This window comes from Meles meles, chromosome 19 (genome assembly GCF_922984935.1).
Source record: "Meles meles chromosome 19, mMelMel3.1 paternal haplotype, whole genome shotgun sequence".
NCBI classification, from domain to species: Eukaryota; Metazoa; Chordata; class Mammalia; order Carnivora; family Mustelidae; genus Meles; species Meles meles.
The window spans coordinates 9,983,308-10,004,768 of NC_060084.1; the positions used below are offsets into that span (position 1 = coordinate 9,983,308).

Genomic DNA, 21,461 nt, shown 5'->3' on the forward strand with positions numbered 1-21,461 from the left:
TGAGCTGAAATCAGGTGTTGGACATTTCCGACTGAGTCACTCTGGCACCCCTCCCTCCATCTACAAGTATGATGTCTACACTCCAGTCATGCCGCTCTCTTCTCAAATAAAGGAAACTCCGGCTTAATTTAACTAGTAGTATTTAACGCACTGCCTTTAAACATTTACTAAGAAAGACGAGTCGAACACTGTTGGGGGAGAAAACATGTCACTTTGGATTCTAAGTCAGATGTTGTATACCTAATATGGTTAAGAGGACCGATCTTTTTTTTTTTTTTTAAGATTTTATTTATTTACTTGACAGAGTGAGTGAACACACGTAGGCAGAGCGGCAGGCAGAGGCAGAGGGAGAAGCAGGCTCCCCGCTGAGCAGGGAGCCCGAGGCAGCGCTCCATCCCAGGACCCTGGGATTATGACCTGAGCCAAAGGCAGACAGTTAACTGACTGAGCCTTCCAGGCGCCCAAGAGGACAGATTCTTAACTAACTGTGTAACTTGAACAAGTTATCAGGTTAGGATTCTTTTTTTTTTAATTTTTTTTAATTTTTTATAAACATATAATGTATTATTAGCCCCAGGGGTACAGGTCTGTGAATCGCCACTTACACACTTCACAGCATTCACCATAGCACATACCCTCCCCAGTGTCCATAACCCCACCACCTTCTCCCAACCCCCCTCCCCCGGCCCCCCACAGTTTGTTTTGTGACATTAAGAGTCTCTTATGGTTTGTCTCCTTCCCGATCCCATCTTGCTTCATTTATTCTTTTCCTGCCCCCCACGATGCATCTCTACTTCCTCATATCAGGGAGATCATGCGATAGTTGTCTTTCTCTGATTGACTTATTTCGCTCAGCATATCGGGTTAGGATTCTTAACATCCTTGTCCCTTCATGTCCATATTTGTAAACTGGGCAGACAATACTAGCTAAGTGTTAGGGTTATTATAAGGTTAATTGAAGACAAGTTCAGTGCTTACAAAGTACTTGTCACGTAACGGTATAACCATTCTCATCGCTTTGCCTTCTGAACTTTTCACATATGTATTTTTTAAAAGTCTAAATCTCAAGGAGGTGCCTGGGTGGCTTAGTTGGTTAAGCATCTGACTCTTGATCTCAGTTCAGGTTTTGATCTCAGGGTCATGAGTTCAAGCCCCGCATTGGACTCCATGCTGGGTGTAGAGCCTGCTTAAAATAAATAAATACATAAACAAACTGGTATAAATCGAAACCTCGGACCATGGCTAGCAAACTCATGACTACCAGCCACATCCAGCTCCCACATCTGTGAGATACTGAAACAAAATGGATAGATGCTTTAATATCAGGTGATTTCGATAAAAATCGAGATTTGGACATCTCCTAACAACAGGGAACTTCTGGTCCCAGCAGCTACTTGAGTTCACAACCTTGGTTCTAGATGGTGACCATGACTTAATTCATTTAAATTCCTATTATTTTGTCACTTGAGATATTAGGTCCTGTCACCTCTGTCTGTGTGGTGGGACATCCCTCAGAGATCTCCCACCACTTACTTGAGAAGCCGTAGTTCTCCCCATCCTCTCAACTCTTCCATTTCAGAGATGAGAGCAGGAACTCCAAATCAAACTGGACTAAAGGGGTCCTAGGATAGCTCAGTAGGTTAAGAGTCTGCCTTTGCCTCAGGTCATGATCCGTGGTCCTCCTCGGGCTTCTGCTTCCTGCTCAGCAGGGAGTCCGCTTCTTCCTCTCTCTCTGCCTCCTCCCCCTTGCTCATGCTCTGTTTCTCTCTCTCTCTCTCTCTCAAATAAAGTAATAAAATCTTAAAAAAAAGAAAACCTGGACTAAGGGTGGTTGGAAGCTCAGCAATGGATTGAGCCACTAGAATTACACTTTCATTAAACCTAACACACAGAAATGGAATTCTGATTCAAGATTTCTGGATATTTTTTCAAAACTTTTTTTTCTAATGTTCTTTTTTTCTTTTCTATCAAGTATCTGAGCGGGAAACATCTCTTCCTTCTCTGCAGGAAGGTTGTATTTTCTTTCAAGAGGTGTATTTAGCTTGCAAGGTATTCGTTTTAGAGCAACAATGCTTCATTAGTTTTGCCAAGAGACCTTTGATCCATCCATGAGCAAATGTACACAAACCAAGGTCTGTGGCTGCAAAAGGACCTAAGTCAGGAAGTGGGGTGAGATGCCCCTCATGGCGCCTGCCGCCAGCGATCAGAACAAAGTGCAAATCATTCCCGGGGAGAAAGACATGTTTTACTATTTCGTGAAAGCAACCATTTTTGGTCATTGTTTCTCTCTCCAGTCTTGTTCATAAACACAAAGCTTCTCAAGTAGGTTTTCACAATTCTGCCTGTAATTTAAGGTTTGCCATTAAACATATATTATCTGCAGGAAAACCACAACAAAGAATAAGACAAGAAATGAAGGAACAAGCAAAGCAGAATAATAGAGTTCCCTCTTGCTTTCATCTTTGGGACCTGAAATAATATCCCCTGACATTGCCTACAGTGATGAAATTAACCAGATAATTGACACATTGTCACTGAACATTGTACCAGCCTGGGGCTAAGAATTTTTGTTTATGCTTTGCTTAATTTAAACATAACTGTTTATCTCATTCATCCATATTAAGTGGCCCTGACCCACAATCTTTGGCATGTTTATGAGGTCCTTAATTTTTCCCAAGGGAGCTATTTTTGAGAAAGGGAAGGAGGACCTCAATTGGTGATGGAGTTCTCCAAAATTGGCCAGATCCATCACCCGTCTCCTTGCAAAGACAGACACCTCCTTGAAAATAGGTCAAAATATAAGGAGAAATACTGGCTAACTCTAGATAAAATTATAAAAATGTAAAGTCTTCCCTAGGTCCAACCACATATGTATTGTTTTAAATAATTCATTACTATTACAGGGATAGAATAAGAACTATAATAATATCTATTAATACAGGGCCGTAGTTTTGCCACAAAGGATTAAGGTCACATTTGCTAGCTATTGTTATACAGAATCTTGTTTTATGGACTCATTCTACTTACAGATGGAAAGAAAGCTTAAATTAATATCTTAGGAATGTGACCTGTCTGAAAATAATCTAGAGGGAAACTTGTATGATTAATTGGACATGCCTTGCTTGTACTTTTAAAGGAGTTATGGTTTCATTCAAAAGTTACAACTATGTTAGCGGAAAAAGAGAAAATCAAATCTAGTAACCTAGTATTATGTCTATTTTATCTTTTAAAAGAATTTAGGTTAATGACTTTAATATTTAAATTATACTTTATTGCACTCAGGGGGACATCATCAAATTTGTGGTCAGTTTTTATCACATATTCATACCTTTCCAAACTCAGTAGAACACAGTGATTTTTTAAACTTAAAATCACAATAAGCAATAACTTACATTTTCCAAAATGAAACTATATATCTGTATCAAGAAATCCATGACTATATTCTTTAAAGGAAGTTAAATAAAGTTCACGTGCCTTTCCGTACAGCTATGGATTGAACCAAAATGAATACTTTGGGAGCCAAAAATATGTTCACTCCAATATAAAAATGTTGAATGTGTTTTAACAGCCCTGTGGGATGTTGGAATCAAAGTGTGGGAACCTACCAAAATGAAAAATGCTATTCCATCCACAGAAAGCATAAGTCTATGAAAAAAAGCACCTATTCTCTTGGCCTCTTAAAATTACTGAATGTTCACTAGGTTCTTACTATAGTATAAAATTTAGCAGAAGGGTGTGTTTGTCAAAATACGTGGTGACGGCAATGGGGGGGGAGGGGTGGATAATGTTTCTCTTCTTCATATGGATCAGTCAGATCTTCCCGGTATCTTAACTAGCTCCCATCTTCAACCACCCTGCTGTGTGTTGAGCTAGATACCTACCTTCAGAGCAGTTTTCCTCTCTTCACTTCCATGTCTGATAAAAGGAAAATTAAGCCAACATTCATTGGGTGCCCATTATATGCCCAGTCCTGTATGAGGCATCGAAGATGCACAAACGGTTATGATATAAATTACGTTGCCAAAGCATTGTGGTCTATAATGAGTGAGTGTTGATGTGGATCCCATTTGTGTTGGAGTCAATATGGGTTAGAACAGGGATATATATAAATGGTGGGTTCTGCTATTCCCCTATGTCGCTGTGCATGAGTCAGTTAAACTCCCTGGGTCCCAGTCTTCTTATTTGAGAAATGAGGCTAGGCTCATGTCTTCCCCTACATCCTAGGGCAGTGTCCTGAAATGCCTTTATAGCACCCCAAGTCCCATAGGAGCAGAAAGAGGACTTGCTTCTCTTTGTGGCCTCCCAAACTGGCACGATATCTGGGACATTGTAGCTGCCCCCCTCCCCCGCAAAATGTTTACTGAATAAATGGCATCCAGTGATACAATATATTCATCATTGAAAGAATAGAACCTTCTTTCTAACTTGAGAGGTCATACCCGCAGGTGAGGAAGAAAACACATGACTGGATGGCGGCTACAGTTGGGAAGGGGGGAGCAGAGCGTAAGGAATGAACTTGTTGAATCATTCATTACATTGTACACTTGAAACAAATATAACGTCATGTGCCAGCTATACTCAAATAATAATAATATCAATAAAGCAAACGAAAGGAGAGCTTCTGACCAAAGTCAGGAGGGATAGGCCGAGAGGCCAGCCTTCTCCTTCACCCACTTCCAGCCCCTGCTGTCCCAAACCACAGTCGCAATCCGAAGTTCTCTGAAGAGATCTGAACTTCTGCAGTTCGCGTTTTAAAAACCACTGGATTTCATCATCTCTTAAGACTAGTCTTAAAACCGTACAGTTTCAAGTTAAGTCAACTGAATAGCACTTAAAGGATTGAAATTTGATCTCCTAAATTATATTTGAGGAATCAGTAGGCTTCCTAAAATGCTGGCCTTTCCCAGAGTGGATGATGTGCATGTAAGAAGTTGCTGACCAGTTAGTTTACAGCAGACTTAGCTTAATGTGGGACAGTAGCAACTTGCCCTCCCTGGGTGGTGCATTTCCCAGATCTTTTCACTTTTTTTTTTTTTTTTTTTTTTTTTTTTTTTTTTGTGGGCATAGCCTAGTGCAAGGCAAGGGTAATGCAATCCTGGGAGTAATTGACTGCTGTCAGTTAACCTCAAGAAATAAGCACATGGCCCGAGACCAGAAAGAAGTGTCTTCTGTGTCTGGTTCTTTTTACATGTCGAAACCTTGTAGAATGTCTTCATAGGGAAGCTCAGTTTAAACTAAATGGAAAACAGACCTCCAGTTCTATCACTGAGTCACCCAATTTAAAATGCAGTCTCTGTTACATTCATTCTCCCTGGAACCTTGACTCCACATGTTTCCACGTTTGCAACAGGTGGATGTCAGTTTAAACAGAGCTGGCCCCATCGATTTCCTCGGTGGCCAAGGGTAACTCCTAAGGGTAATCAAGGATTTATATGATTGTCTTAGCCTTAAATTTTTAAGGCATTATTTAAGTCAATCAATCAAGTTTTTATTTTAAAGTACATTCATATATATACATATATATACATGAAAATGTCTGGAAGAAAAGAAGCTAATTTTCAGGATTCTGTATTAAATTTATGCATTGCCCGGGAAAAAGTACTCATACACAACACACACACACACCAGTAAAAAAAGAAATCAATATTGATTTGGCAATCATATGCTTTCTGAGATCACTACCGAGACAGATATTATAAACTAGATAATTTCCACATATTTCTTCTATTCAACATATTCCCCACAACATAAGTCTGGCATAAAATCTGAAGACTTTCTCATTGAACTAGTGTGCTCATTAGTCCTCCGAAGGATCGAAAAGTCAGCTTGTGTGCTAAGTCTTTCGGACATTATGTATGGACTGCCACCAATTTGAGTTTATTTTATTGGCTTTGGGAACACAAGGAAAGCTAAACGTATTACTTCTCTATCCCCATGTAGCTAATTTGTGTGTGTGTGTGTGTGTGTGTGTGTGTGTTGTGCAAGGAATTTTTTTTTTAAACTTATTTGACAGAGATATGGCTAGAGAGGGAACACAAGCAGGGGGGAGTGGGAGAGGGAGAAGCAGGCTTCCCACTGAGCAGGGAGCCTGATGTGGGGCTCGATCCCAAGACCCTGGGATCATGACCAGAGCCGGGGGCAGACACTTAATGACTGAGCCACCCCAGCACCCCAGGAATTACATTTTGAACAATTTCACAGAAATGTGAAAACGGAAGATCAGAGTTGAAATTCATACATGCTTTTGTTGAAAATAGTCGCTTATGGGGCACCTGGATGGCTCAATGGGTTAAAGCCTCTGCCTTCGGCTCTCTGCCTGCCTCTCTGCCTATTTGTGCTCTCTCTCTCTCTGTCAAATAAATAAAATCTTAAAAAAAAAATAGTCGCTTAATCTGAGGTACACAGATGTCAGGCTTTTTGAGGATAGATGGAAACTTAATATTTTTTCCAAGTTGAGATTGAGATAGAGGTCATGTAAGGTCACAGACTGTACTTTGTCCAAGCACTGAGCAAAAAGGCCCGTTTAACATAAGTTATAAAAAATCTTGGTCATAAGAATTAAAAATGCAAAAAATTGGGGCGCCTGGATGGCTCAGTCCGTTAGGTGTCCAACTCTTGGTTTCAGCTCAGGTGATGATCTCAGGGTTTTGGCATCAAGCCCTGAAGTGGGCTCCGAGGTCAGCGTGGAGCCCGCCCGAGATCCTCTCCGACTTTCCTCTGCCCCTCCCCCTGCGCAGCTCACACACACTTGCTCACTCTCTCTCCCTCTCCCCCAAACAAACAAATGAATCTTTTAAAAAACACACACAATTTTTTCATGATACGATGTCCCCTTAGAGATGGCACATTTTTTAGAAGTGACTGAAACGTAGCTTTTTTGCTGGTTGATGCATCCTCTCTCCCCTCCCCCTTCTTCCTCCCCTCCCTTCTGGCTCTTTCTTCGACTTCCTGTCCCCCTCATTTTCTTTCTCCATCTCTCTGTTTCTCTGTCTCTCTCCCTCTCGCTCTCGCATACACACACAACAGCCCAGTCATACTCGGCATCTGGCCTTCCCGCCGTGGGAGGGAAGCAGAGGAAACTCATCGCGAGTGTGTCATTGTACAGTGTCTCATCTCCGCGCGACGAACAGGACTCAGGATGACACGATCATACAGGTTGCTCTTTGGAGACTGAAATGGGATCCCCCGTGTTTTGACGGCGTTCGTTCCTTTTTGAAAATTCTTAAGCATAGAAGCTCTCCTGCATGTTTTTGTTTTGTTTTTGGGTTTTTTTGGTTTTGTTGTTGTTGTTGTTTGCTCTCTTGCATGTTGAGGACTTTCTTCCTCCATGGGAAGCATCACAAGGGGTGTTGAACTGCTGAGAAGCCTGTTGCATTTAAGAGCGTGACAGGGGAGAGTCCTGCCGCCGACAGCGACAGCTGCCCCAGTGAGGCCAGCGAGGGAGAATCGGTGAGCGGCAGGCCAGTTTCAAGGCAGGAAAAGACATCTCAGGAAAACTGCTATAATACACAACTTCTTCCATGCTGCAGCCGACGGGGATGGCGGGACAGCGGGGAGCAGGTGGAGGGGCGCGGTGATCAGTGAGGCGGCCGGGGTGTGACCTTGTCATCGGGCTCCTGCCTTGTGCCCCTGCTGTCTGAGTTCTCCACCACCACCACCCCCTGCCCCGGGGCAAGCGGCCGGTGTGAGTAAAGATGGGCCTCAAGGTAAAAACAGCATAAGGGAGAGTCGCAGAGCCAAGAAGCATGGACTTGAGTGAAGACACAAAACCCAAAAGAGACAAAGACCTAATGGAGAATTAATTCGGAACAGATGAGAGAAACCTCAGGCTCCTGAGGACGAATCCGAAGGGCTGTCCTGATGCCCCCTCATCTGTCTAGAGGCTACCATCGGCTGTTTGAAGCCTGGGCGTCCCCCCTCCCCCCGTTAATTCCTGGCAAATACTTGTGTGACGGGTCGGAGAACACTGTTTATTTCTCTTCATTCAACTCCGAGGAATGCAGGCGGGTGGAATTAGACCTGTTGTCGAGGCTCGGGGTGGAAGCTGCCTCATAGATGCGTTTCCCAGTTCCTGGGAGAGCCTTTGTGATGCTGCCGTCGTCCAAGCCGAACCCCCCACCCCAACCTGCCACCGTAGCCCGGCTCATCCCCAGCGGTATCCTTCCAGCCTGGAACAAAACAAGGCAGAGACGACAGGCAGTGCTGTGACATCACAGGGGCTTCCAGAAATCACAGCCCCTCACAAAACCAGGAGTCTACATCACAGAGCTGTCCTTTCCCCAAGCGTTGCTCAACATGTAAGGTCCCGTGCAAGTCACAGTCCATCCGGAAGGGCCAGTCTACAAAGCCTACCTATTTCTGCTGTCACAACGGCCGATTCGTAAAACATCCAAATAAACCCAGGGGAAGATGGATTGAGGAGATTAAAAGTCACGTGTGCTTAAACCACACGGGAGCACGGTCAAGAACTCCAAGTTCCAGGTTTGAACCCAAAGCGTGATGCAAACGTTCTAGCATGCTGTTGAAGCCCGGGGACAGAATATTTCCCAGGGCTCCCCCAGTTTCTAGAATTTTGAAGTTTGCATCGCACTTTGGGTTCAACCTGGAACTTGGAGTTCTTGACCGTGCTCCCGTGTTTGCACTTCAGTGGCTAGTGGTCCTGAAATGAGTCGAGGCTCGTACCATCCTTTGGCGTTCAAGAACCACACTAAGCATCGCTCTTATTTCAGAGCCTTCAGATGCGTTACTGAGGACAAGAAACAAGCTTTCTGGCTTGCATTAATTAAAAGGCCAGTCCTTAAAGCCTATCTCTAAGTCTCTGGTTGACTTGAGAGAATTAGGACTTTTTTTTTTAAGGCCTTAAATGAAGAGTGTCTGGGTGGCTCAGTGGGTTGAGCCTCGGGCTCAAAATTTCCACTCAGTCCTGAGATCGAGCCCCGCCTGGGGCTCCATGTTCAGCGGGGAGTCTGCTTGGGATCCTCTCCCTCTGCCCTCACCGCCCACCCCCAGCAAATTAATTAATTAAATAAATCTTTAAAAAATAAAAATTAAAAGGCTTTACATGAAAAAAATACAAAGCGGATTAAAGGCATTTATAGTTCTAACATTATAAATGAAAAGCGGGAGCAAAAGAAAGAAAGCCGTTTATCCAAGATGACTCAGTGGGTCCTTTGTTTTAACGTTTTGTGCCCTAAGCAGACTGCCCCCCCCACCGTTGGTAGAGTTGGTAGAGTCCAGTCCGGTTGTGGTTTTCCAAGTTAAGAAGCTGTAAATTTTATAACTCTGCACCCTGCGGTCAGAGCTGCTGAATGTTGTGTCTGAAGTCAGGTGGTTCGTGTGTTAGAGGTGGACATTAAACAGTTCTACTGAGGACCTGGAAGTAGTTACGGAGGTGGCTTGCCAGCTGTAAATTAGAGACCCAGTGCCAGTTGGCTGGAAAATTCTCTGGACTAAGTCCAGTTAAGTAGACTGAAGTGCTGGCGGTCTCTGTAAATGTGTGTGTTCACCAGCTAGCCCTGCAGGCTGACACACGGCGTGGGGGGGCTCAGAACAGAACTGTGACCTTGTGCCATGCGCGGGGGTGGGGTGGCGCTCCCGGGACCTGGAGGGCGGCTGTGTTCTCCGCTAGTGCCGAGGGCAGTTTCTGACTCTGCTTTCAACAAGGTCACTGAAAATGCTTTAAAATAGATGTGAGTGGCAGGAACGCTGGTGGTCCTCGGGTGGAGTCTCAGCTGTGTGGCTGGTACCCGTCCAGTCCTGGTGGGACAGTCTGTGCTCAAAGGCATGGCCACGGTCACACGGTCCTTAGGGGCAGGCTCTCCTGACCAGAGGCTATGGTCTCCGGATAGGAACGGCCGGTGACATCAGTGTTAGACCACAGGGTCATTAAGAATTTGGAAACAGGCTCCCTTCCCAGCGCAGGGCTTGATCCCATAGCAAGGCTATGATCCCAGGTATGATCCCGGGATCATACCATGAGCCGAAGGCAGATGCTTAACCAGCTGAGCCACCCAGGCGCCCCAGTATTTTTTTTTTTTTTTTTTTTAAACAAGAGGCCTTGTGTTTTCACTTTGTATCAGGCCCCATGATTTATGCAGCCATTCTTTAGGGTAGGATTTTTTTTTTTTTTTTTAACAAAGTTCTGTTCTCAAGAACAGGGTGAAAGTGTGACCAACAGAGATTCTATTGGCTGGGCAGATGACCTGTTTCCAGAGGATTAACTGTTTACAAGCACCAAACTGAGAGACAAGATGATTGCTGTGTATTCTGCTCTTGGTCACTTCGTTCCTCGATACAGCATAAAGAAAAGGGCAGAGAATACCTTAATTATCCCCGAGAAGCAAATAATATGTTATAATTGGCAAATACTCATCTTTTATATACTTGGCCTTGATGTCTATTTGTTTAAATAATTACTGCCTTTCAGAGGCCTGGATGAGCTGATGTTAGACTCTTAAATCCGCTTTCTGCTGGTTTGTACAAATATTGTCTTTCAGCCTACGTGATTGTGCACACGACTCTGCATGTGACTATACAGCTACGAAGACATTATAGTCAAGCCTTAAGTCATTTCATTTTTTAAAGTGGAGAATCTTTTATTCATTTATGCACTCGCTGCATGCATTTATGTGTTCAGCAAACAAACTATAAATGATATGTCCTATATGCCACATAATCTTGTGAATATTTATAGTAAGTTGTATGAGTTATTTCTCTTCTTGCTTTGGCTGGCTAATCTTACTTGATCATATGAAATGGATTAGTTGCCTTCTTGGAATCCAGTCTTCTGTTTGGTGCTGTTTTACAGAGAGCACAAGAATTTTACTCAAGTGAACACTTGTTCTTGTCAATCTATTCCAAAAACTAGAAAAGGAAGGAAAACTTCCAAATTCATCCTATGAGGCCAGCATTACCTTGTACCAAGACTAGAGGAGGACCCCACTAAAAAAGAGAACGACAGGCCAGTATCTCTGATAGGTAGGCAGAAAAATCTTCAACAAAATACTAGCAAACGGAATCCAACAAAATATTTAAAAAATCAATCACCATGATCAAGTGGGATTTATTCCCAGGTTGCAAGAATGGTTCGGTATTGGCAAATCAATGAATGTGATACTTCACGTTAATAAATGAAAGTATAAAACCATCTGATCATTTCAGTAGACACTGAGAAGGCATTTGACAAAAGTATAACATCCGTTCATGGTGAAAACCCTCCACGAAGTAGGTTTAGAGGGAACATGACTCAACATACTAACAACCATATATGAAAAACCCTCAGCTAATATCATCCTAAGGGAGGAAAAACTGAGAGCTTTTCCTCTATAGTCAGGACAAGACAGGGATGTTCTAGCCACAGCAATAACACAACAAAAAGAAATAAATGGCACTCAGATCTGCAAGACAGAAGTAAAACTTTTGCTATTTGCAGATGACATGATACTATATATAGAAAACCCTAAGACTCCCCTCAAAAAACTGCTAGAACTGATAGGTAAATTCAGTAAAGTCACGAGATACAGAATCAACATACAGAAATCTGTTACATTCCTATACTCTAGTAATGAAGCAATAGAAAGAGAAATGAAGGAATCCGTTCCATTTATAATTGCACCAAAAATAATAAGAGAGGGACTAAGCGTAACCAAAGAGGTAAAAGATCTGTACCCTGAAAACTGTAAAATGCCAAGGAAAGAAATTGAAAGTGACAGAAAGAAGTAGAAAGACATTCCATGCTCATGGATTGGAAGAACAAGTACTGTTTAAATGTCTATATTACTCAAAGCAACCCACACATTTAATGCAATCCCTATTAAAATGCCAACAGCCTTTTTCACAGAGCTAGAGTAAACAATCCTAAAATATGTATGGAATGTATGAAAGGACCCTGAGTAGCCAAAGCAATCTTGAGAAAACCAAAGCTGGAAGCATCACAATCCTGGACTTCCAAGTTCTATTACAAAACAATAGCGAACAAAACAGTGTGGTACGGCACAGAAATAGACACATGGGTCAATGGAGCAGAGCAGAAAACCCAGAAACGATTCCACAATTATATGGTAAATTCATCTTTGGCAAAGCAAGAAAGAATATCCAAGGGGAAAAAGACCGTCTCTTCAACAAATGGTGCTGGGAAAACTGGACAGCCGCATGCAAAAGAATGAAACTGGACCACTTTCTTACACCATACATGAAAATAAATTCCAACTGGATTAAAAACCTCAATGTGAGACCTGAAATCATAAAAATACTGCAAGAGACATAGGCAATAACTTCTTTGATATTGGCCGTAGCAACACCTTTCTGGGTATGTCTCCTGACGCAAGGGAAACAAAAGCAAAAAAGAAAAAAGAAAGAAAAAAGAGGAAAACAAACTATTGGGACAACATCAAAACAGAAATTCTTCACAGTGAAGAAAACAAAACTAAAGGCAACCTACTGAATGGGAGATGTTTGCAAATGACATATCCGATAAAGGATTAGTATCTAAAATATATTTTAAAGAATCATAGAATTCAACCCCCTAAAACCAAATAACCCAATTAAAAAATGGACAGAAGACATGAACAGACATTTTTCCAAAGAAAACATAGATAGCGAATAGACACATGGAAAGATGCTCATGTCACTGATTGTCAAGGAAAGCCAGATCAAAACTACAATGAGGTATCACCTCACACCAATCAGAATGACTAAAACCAACAACACAAGAGACAACATGTGTTGGCGAGGATGCAGAGCAAGGGGAATCCGTATGCACTGTTGGTGGGAATGCAAACTGGTGCAGCCACTCTGGAAAACAGTATGGAGGTTCCTCACAAAGTTAAAAATAGAGCTACCCTTTAATCCAGCAATTGCACGATTATTTACACAAAGAATACAAAAATATTAATTCAAAGGATTCACGCACCCCAATATTTACAGCAACATTATCTACAATAGCCAAATTATGGAAACAGCCCAAGTGTCTATTAATTGATGAATGGCTATATAAGAGGCATGTCCATAGGATGGACTATTACTCAGCCATAAAAAAGAATGAAATCTTGCCATTTGTAAGGACCTGTATAGAGCTAGAGGGCCTTATGCTGAGTGAAATAAGTCCGTCAAAGAAAGACAAATACCGTATGATTTCACTCATATGTAGAATTTAATCAACAAAACAAATGAGTGAATAGAGCAACAGAGAGAAAGGGGCAAACTCAGAAACAGAGTCTTACAGCGGTAGTCACCAGAAGAGAGATGAGTGAGCAGGGGTCAAGTGGGTGATGGGGTTGAAAGAGGGCACCCGTCGTGATGAGCCCCCGGTGTTGTATGGGACTGCTGAATTACTATATTCTACACCTGAAACTAATATTATACTGTAGGTTAACTAATTAGAATTTAAATTTAAAAAATTTTTAATTTAAAAAATTTTGCCCTTCAGAAGATCCTTACATATATTTGTTTGAACTGTGAGGGAAGGTAGATGGGAAACCCAATATAAAAGTTGCCCCTTTGAGGGGAATAGAAATCCTCAAAGAAAACTTAAGTTCTCTTTGTGGTTCTGTGGCTTCTCGGCAGAACTCGTCACCAAGATACCTTATTATTTACGTGAAGGCGACAAAGCTTCTTTAGGGAGTCATGTGATCTGCCCTTCCCCCAACCCACCCCAGATTTCACGGCAGCTTTTGATTTTCCTTTGATTTGATTTGCAGGTTCGAAGGCATTTTGTTTTTTATCCCTTTAGTAACTGTCAGCAAGTGATTTTTAGAATACTAAAATGGTGCGACCACATCTTCCCTCCTGGAGAATATGGCTTCTCATCCCTAGAGCACCATGAGCATGGAAATCAGACGAGGTGATGAGGGAAGCTTAGACCAAGGAGGCCACAGTGGTGACAGACAAAGTGAGACGGGGTCAGATTGGAGGTGCACTGGACTTGAAGAGAACGCCATTTCCTGGGTGACGAGACAGAGGGCGTGAGACCAAGGAGATCGGGTGCTTCCAACTTTTCACCTTGACCTGAATGATTGGAAGGACTGGTTGCCATTACATGGGACTGAGAAGAACAGGGTACCGCGAGGACAGTGACAAGTTCACTGTCGTATATTGATGTGCCTTTTAAACATTCAAGGAGAGATGCTTCACAGGCAGCTGAGCGTGTGCACATGGACCTCAGAGGATGGGTCTCATCTCCAGCTCTGCTGCCCAATAGGGCAGCCACTATCCACATTTAAGTGTAGATTTAAATTAAATGCAAAGGTTTACTTAGTCATAGTAGTGTGCCATGTTCAGAAACCGCGTGTGGCTTGTGGCTACCGCAGGGAGCAACACGGGATTCTAGTCTGCAATCATCGTTGTAGAATGTTCTCTTGGAAAATGCGGTGTGGAGTGATGGATTTGGGAGTGGGCAGCATGTGGACTGCACTTAAAATCAGAGCACTGGGTGAAATCCCGTGAAGGTGTGTGTAGAGATAAAGGAGAGGTCGAGAAGTTGGAGGTCTCTTTGATAATGCTAGTTAGGAGATAAGGAGGATTCTCCAAAGACGTGAGGAATGAAGTTCTGTGGGGCAGGAAAAGAACTGAGAGAATGGGCTTCGGGTGGCAAACCAGGGAGGAAGTGATCGGTTGTGTCTGGTAAGACAAGGCCCATCAACTCTTGGATATGGCAAGGATGCCCTTGAGAGAGCGGTTTCAGTGATGTGCCAGAAGGATCATGGATGAGGGAGAACAGATACGGAGCCAGAGAGCAAAGACAACTCTTCGAGGGCTTTGTGCTATAAAGGGGATCAGTGAAATGGGATATGAGCTGGAGGGATGTGTGGAGACACATCCCATGTACATGGACATTTTTTAAAGATGAGAGAGAGAATAGCATGCTTGGATGCTGATGGGAAAGGTCTAAGAGGGAAATTTCAGTGAAGCTCAAGAAATGGGGGCTCTCATGGTAGTGTTCTGAGGTGGGTGAGGGCAGGTCTGGAGCCTGGTGGAGACCCCGGACTAAACAGGGGCTGGTCAGGCGTCATGGGTGACAGTAGGAGGGCTGACGTGTATGGGCGCAGATGCAGAAAGAGGTCATGGGGGAGACTGTGGAAATTCTCTTCTTGTTGGCGGCACTGTTAATCCTCTATGGCTAGCTGTACTGGAGGCTGAGGGACACTTGACATCTTGATTGGCTTTGTTTAATAGTACTGACACTTTAATGTACCTAAATTTTCTTCCCTAAGCACTTCCTGCTGTTCACAGCAACATTTTAAAGTGGTTTTTTTAATTATTATGTTAGTCACCGTACAGTACATTAGTGTTTGATCTAGTGTTCCATGATTCCTTGTTTGTGGATAACTCCCAGTGCTCCATGCGGTATGTGCCCTCCTTAATGCCCATGACCAGGCTCACCCATGCCCCCACCCCTCCTCAAAACCCTCAGTTTGTTTCCTGCAGTCCATGGTCTATCATGGTTCATCTCCCCCTCTGATTTCCCCCCCTTCATTTTTCCCTTCCTTCTCCTAATGTCCTCCATGTTATTCCTTATGTCCCACATGTAAGTGGAACCGTATGATAATTGTCTTTCTCTCCTTGACTTACTTCACTCAGCATAATCTCCTCCAGTCCTGTCCGTGTTGATGCAAACGTTGGGTGTTCATCCTTTCTGATGGCTGCGTAATACTCCGTCGTGTCTACGGAACGACATCTTCCTTATGCATTTGTCTGGTGACGGGCATCTCTGCTCTTCTTGCAGTTTGGCTACTGTGGAACATTTACAGTGAAACCACAGTCCATGTATGGCTTAGGTTCTAGATTCTGTCTAAAAGCTGAAAGTTAGAATATATTTTTCCTGCCCATTGAAAGTATATTAAGCCCCTTTCAAATCACCAGAGCATCAGTCTTTCACAGTCAAAAGGCAAGAACTACTATTTTTCAATTCTTTTCACATTTCCATCGGGGCCCCCTTTGCCCTTGTGGTAGTCAGAGTCAGGGTCTAGTCTGAATGGCAGAGAATGGGGTAGTCTTAGGAAGTAGAGGTAAGTGAGTGGATTTCTCTCTCATGCTTCACACTTGAACACGCGTCCCTTCCCCGCGTGTGTGATACAGGTCCACGTGTTGTAAAATCATCCTGCCTTGTGAGCCTGATAGCTCACTACAACCCTCACTACCGCTCCACTTTCCCAGCGTTTTACGGCCACATGTAGGGAGGTGCCCTCTTTTCCTCTCTCCCTGTGAGATCTCTGTACAAAGAGACTCCACTTAAAGGGATGCGGCACAAAGAAAACAGAAACCCAAAGTGTTACATACGAGAATACTACTTTAATGAAAGGGGAAATTGAGTTGAAATATCAATGAGCATCAAGATTCTTTTCAGAATGAGGGGCGCCCAGGTGGCTCACCTGGGGTTAGGGCCTCTGCCTGCAGCTCGGGTCATGATCCCACGGTCCTGGGATCGAGTCCCGCATCGGGCTCTCTGCTCTAGCGGGCAGCCTGCTTCCCTCTCTCTCTCTCTCTGCCTGCCTCTCTTCCTACCTGTGATCTGTCTGTCAAATAAATAAATAAAATCTTTAAAAAAGATTTTTTTCAGAATGAAAATTCTGAATTTTCTGAGTTGTATGACATAGCCATAAAATTGTATGACCTATCTGAAAATTCTGAGTTATATGACGTAGCTATAAAAGAAGAAAAAGACTAGAAAGATCTTCAAAAGTAAGACCTCTAGGATGAGGTTTCTGTGGGTGATGAAGGAGAACTTGGCATTTGTCCGTCTTAATGGTAGTCACCTGTTGTGTTCTGTTTTGGATGGGGGCGCGGGGAGCAAAGACTCATCTCTCAGCACGTTGGCTTTTTCTGGGAGGCACCAAGTGTTTGTACTGTTGTACAGCAAGTGATGGTCACACCCTGGAATCTTCAAAGTAAGGCATGATATTCCTGGAGACGCTGAAACTAGCAGCGAAGTGGAAACCCTTCTGTAGCATCCTGGGCAGTGGTTGGTATACTGAACAGCAACCACCCACCCAGCTCTGACTGAAATGGGCTCTCACCAGACAGGGAAAGAGCCGGGATTGCCTATTTTTAACTGGAAATCTGCTTTGCTTTGGGGGCACGAATGCCCAGTCCTAGTGGTAAAGATTTTTCCACAAGACTTATGGGGCAGGAGAGAAACAGCTATTTATTCTCATGTTTGAGATTGCAAGAAGGAAAAAAAGAAAAGCAGTACTTAGGAGTGCATCAGGAAGGGAGGCGAGCGATGTTTGCCCGCACCAGAAACAAGGTGATAGACTGCGGTGTTCAGGCAAATTTTGTTGGTGGCCCTACATTCTATTTTAAGCTTTTTTTGCTTGTCATCTGTGTGATCTTGTACAAGTTCTTTCCTGCTGGTTTTTTTCCAATGGAAAAAATGAGCAGCTACATTGTCGAGTTGTTATAGGACTGGTTTGAGATAATGCCTAGAAGGTGTCCAGCAGAGGTCCTTGACATGTGGGACGTGCCAGTAAATGATGGCTCTTATGTTAGTGGCCAGACCTTATGGGGTCAGATTTATGCTAAGTTCTTGTCCTTTTTTTTTTTTTTTTTTAGTTTTTATTCAAATTCCAGTTCATACACAGTGTAATATTAGTTTCCGGTGTACAGCATAGGGATTCAGTACTTCCGTACATCACCCTGTGCTCAGTCCCATCCCCCGTTTCATCCCACCACCGCCACCCCCCCACCCCCCGCCCCCTGCCAACCTCCTCTCTGGTAAGCCTCAGTGTGTTCTCTGGAGTTAAGACCCTGTTTCTTGGCTTGCCCCCCTCTCTCTTTTTCTGCCCTTTGCTCGTTTGTTGCTTCAATTCCACATGTGAGTGAAATCATACAGTATCTGTCTTTCTCTGACGGACTTATTTCATGTAGCCTAAGACCTTCTAGCTCAGTCCATGTCCTTACAAATGGCAAGATTTCATTTTTTTTTTTATGGCAGAGTAACACTCCACTGTACATGTATACACCATCTTTATCCATTCATCTGTTGGTGGACACTTGGGCTGTTTCCATAATTTGGCTCTTGTGGATAACGCTGCTCTAAACATCAGGGTGCATGTATCCCTTTGAATGAATATTTGTGTATTCTTTGGGTAAATAACAGTGCAATTGCTGGGTCATAGGGCAGCTCTATTTTTAACTTTTTGAGGAACCTCCGTCTGTTTTCCAGAGTGGTTCTACCAGCTTGCGTTCCCACCAACAGCGCATAAGTTTTCCCCTTTCTCCGCAACCTCACCAACACCTGTTGTTTCTTGTGTTGTTGATTTGAGTCATTCTGACTGGTGTGAGGTGATATGTCGTTGTAGTTTTGATTTGTATTTCCTTGATGATCAGGGATGTTGAGCATCTTTTTATGTATCCTAAGTTCTTTCGAGATTAAATCCATTCCAGTATATATATATATTACCAACCACTACTTCTGATCCTGTTTCTTTTGGTCATGTCTGTTCATGCTGGTATAAAATCGACAGACACATTCTCTTTGGACAGATTCTCTTTGAAAATCCTACTGGAAACCTGTCTGGATTTTAAAATTGATGATAGGCAACTCTACGTGGGGCATTCTGTGGTTTTTGGAGTGCCTCCCTCATGCCCAGCCTCTACTGGCACCCAGGAGAAGGAATAAATTGTGGCCCAGGATAAATCTTAAAAATATATATATGTAGATTCAGTTTCAACATTGTCTGTGAGGCACCACTGTGTGTTAGTACCATGCTAGGCTTTCCAGTTTAATCAGAAGGTTGAGACCTCATAATATAACCTTATTGCCTTCAATATATTGTAAAAAAAAAAAATTCTTTTTGTTTTATTAATGGATATACACAGACTTGAGGGTTGTGGGCTTACGGCAAATATCAAGTCATGTTTCCCTGTTTAACACCCATCTAATCACAGCTTTGATGGTTGGGAAATACATATTTTAAAGTATCTAGGGAAAACTTGAACTCAACATAAAACATACTTGGGAACAATGGCATGAGCCAACTTTAAGGTCAAAATGTCAAAAAAATATCTTAAAAATGTTCAGTGAGATTTCTGGAATTCCAGGGTCTGACCTGTCTCTCTACCTCTGGCTTGTGTCTATGCTGTCCAGGTCCTGATGCAAGGCAAAAATCCGGGCATAGCTTGGAAGTATGCACTTCCCAAGGTCACGAATGGAACTCAGCCGGCCTCAAAAAGGCAAAACCACGCCTGGACCACAGTGCAGTCCCCGTGCTCCGTCTCTTGTGGTGGAGGTAATTGATTTTCCAATTCTGCCTTCCAAGTCTCTCCTCAGAACAGGTTCTGCAATCTCAGACCTCTTTAAATGGTATGACCTAAATAAGCAACAAAAGAACTGTCTTTGAGGGGACCCCTCCCTGTAAAAAGCAAACATTAGTGTCTTCTTTAAGGATTTTCCTGTGGAGAAAGGCACTGAGACTCAGAAAATTCCGGTCATTCATAACCAGGACTCACAATTCATCTATCTGAATTTATGGGGTTGGGGAAGACTAGACAAAAATATCTATTTATATTTTTCTTTTCAGCTTACAGTTTAGTTTTTCCCAGTGCTGACTTTTGTTATAGTAAGAACCGCCCACTGAGGCTCGTGGAAGGCAGGGTCAAAACTGGTGAGAACAGGCACCAGGCAAATGTAAGCCCTCAGTATTGTGTCAGTCCATGCCCTCAGGGGCAAGGCTAGCAGAGTCTCTCTCAGGAGGGAAGTGTGGTAAATCTGAGAAATCACCCTCTGGAGGTTGGAAAAACAACAGCCATCTTCTCAGTGAGCAGAAGGCAAGCATTTTATTTAGATCCAGAAATTCCCTATATTTCTGTGTAAGTTGGTCTTCGTTACCCTTGCCCCTATGAGAAGAAGAATGAAAGTCTATAAACGGATCCATAAAACTGAAGCACGGAGGTCGGTCACTCATTTTCTCATTATCAGAGCGTCTGGTGACAGTGCGTCTCCCAACTGCGTCCCTCCCCCTAAGCACAGTGTGGCATCTTGAACCAGACACAGAGCAGAAATAGAGAAAATGAAGAAATTCTTTGGTCTGTAAGGCTTCCTCAGGTGCTCATGCTAATTAAAAAAATACGAGGAAAGCCTTCTTTTTAAAATATATTAGATACTTGAGAAGTAATACATTTTTACAGAAATAGGTAAAGGGGATTAAAAGTACATGTATCATGACGAGCCCCGAGTAATGTATAACGTGGTTGAGTCATTATGTTGTACACCCGAAACTAATAAAACACTGTATGTTATATGGAAAGAAAAGAAGAAAATGTGAAATTACTGAAAGAAGTAATACATTTTTAGTAGTTCACATTTTAAAGGCAATATGCCATGGAGAAGAAAAAAAACTTTACCCTAATCCTTTAATCAGCACTGCCAACATGAATACTTTTGTCTGTGTCATTCTGTTACCTTCTTATGCAAATGTAACAACACGTGTGTTAGATGTTCTCGTTTTGTATTCTTTTTTTTTAGGCACAGAAACCATTCTATCCATGTGCTTATAATGCACTTTTTTTCACTTAGTCTTAAATTACAAGCAGTTTTCCCTGTATTAAATGCTCTTGGAGATCATTTGGAATAACTTCATGGAATTCCAGAGAGAGCACAGTTCCTTGGGAAGGGGAGAGATTCAGTCCATTTGCCACTTAGGGCAAATGATCCAACCAGAGGGAGGATGCTGGAGAATGCATTGTGGGATCCTCCCTCTTCCCTTGATGTAGCTGTCCCTTCGTGTGACTCGCAGAACGTAGTGTGCCCAAGGCATAGGAGAAGGAGAGTTCAAATGAATAAATGCTTTGGAAAAAAAAAAGTAAACAATTAACTTGAGGGAATCCCAGTGTTTGTACGTGCCTCCTCCAGGCAGACCTCCCTCAACCTAATCATTATCACAGGAGGGACTTTTCATTGTTTCTCAGATTCAATTTTAAGGAAAGGTACCATGTAAATATAAACCAACAGAATTCAAAGAGGAGGCAGCATTCCTATTTGGAGAGCCGACAGACAAAATTATTCACACACATAAAAAAAATATGTGCCTCTGGTAAGTCCGGAGATGAGCACTGCAAACCAGGCATTAAGTACCATTAACGCAAAAAAACCGGAAGCCCCGAGTCCTAGCTGACAGGTATGATTCCGTATTCCGAGTTCAGCTCTTTGTTTACATCTGCTTCTCACGGAAGTAGAAGATGCTTCATGGAAAAGCAGGATGTTGGAGTTTCCATGCAGAAATTTACGAATGGGTTTTCTTTGAAGAACATTTTCCTAGATGGATGCAATGTGAGTTCAAGTTTGTGGGATGTGCCCCTTATAAACACCCTGTTTTCCAAAGGTTGTGTTAATCACTTCATGGTTCAAGAATCTGCAGTGGTCTTGAAACTGAAGAAGCTACATATTAAAATTATTAAAATATGAAAACTGTTATCTTGGGGTTGCGGGAATGGGATTCAAATTAGTTGCAGATTTTTATCAAAGG

General features: G+C 42.8%; 1 protein-coding gene across 1 annotated transcript in view; it reads left to right on the forward strand.

Moving 5' to 3' along the window:
- The window catches only part of ADAMTS18 (ADAM metallopeptidase with thrombospondin type 1 motif 18), a 137,327-nt gene that overhangs the window by 96,428 nt on the left and 19,438 nt on the right, over nucleotides 1-21,461 (forward strand). The window contains exon 18 of the mRNA XM_045986717.1: nucleotides 19,085-19,226. Within this exon, the coding sequence (XP_045842673.1) occupies nucleotides 19,085-19,226 (142 nt within the window). The remainder of the gene's footprint in view (nucleotides 1-19,084; nucleotides 19,227-21,461) is intronic.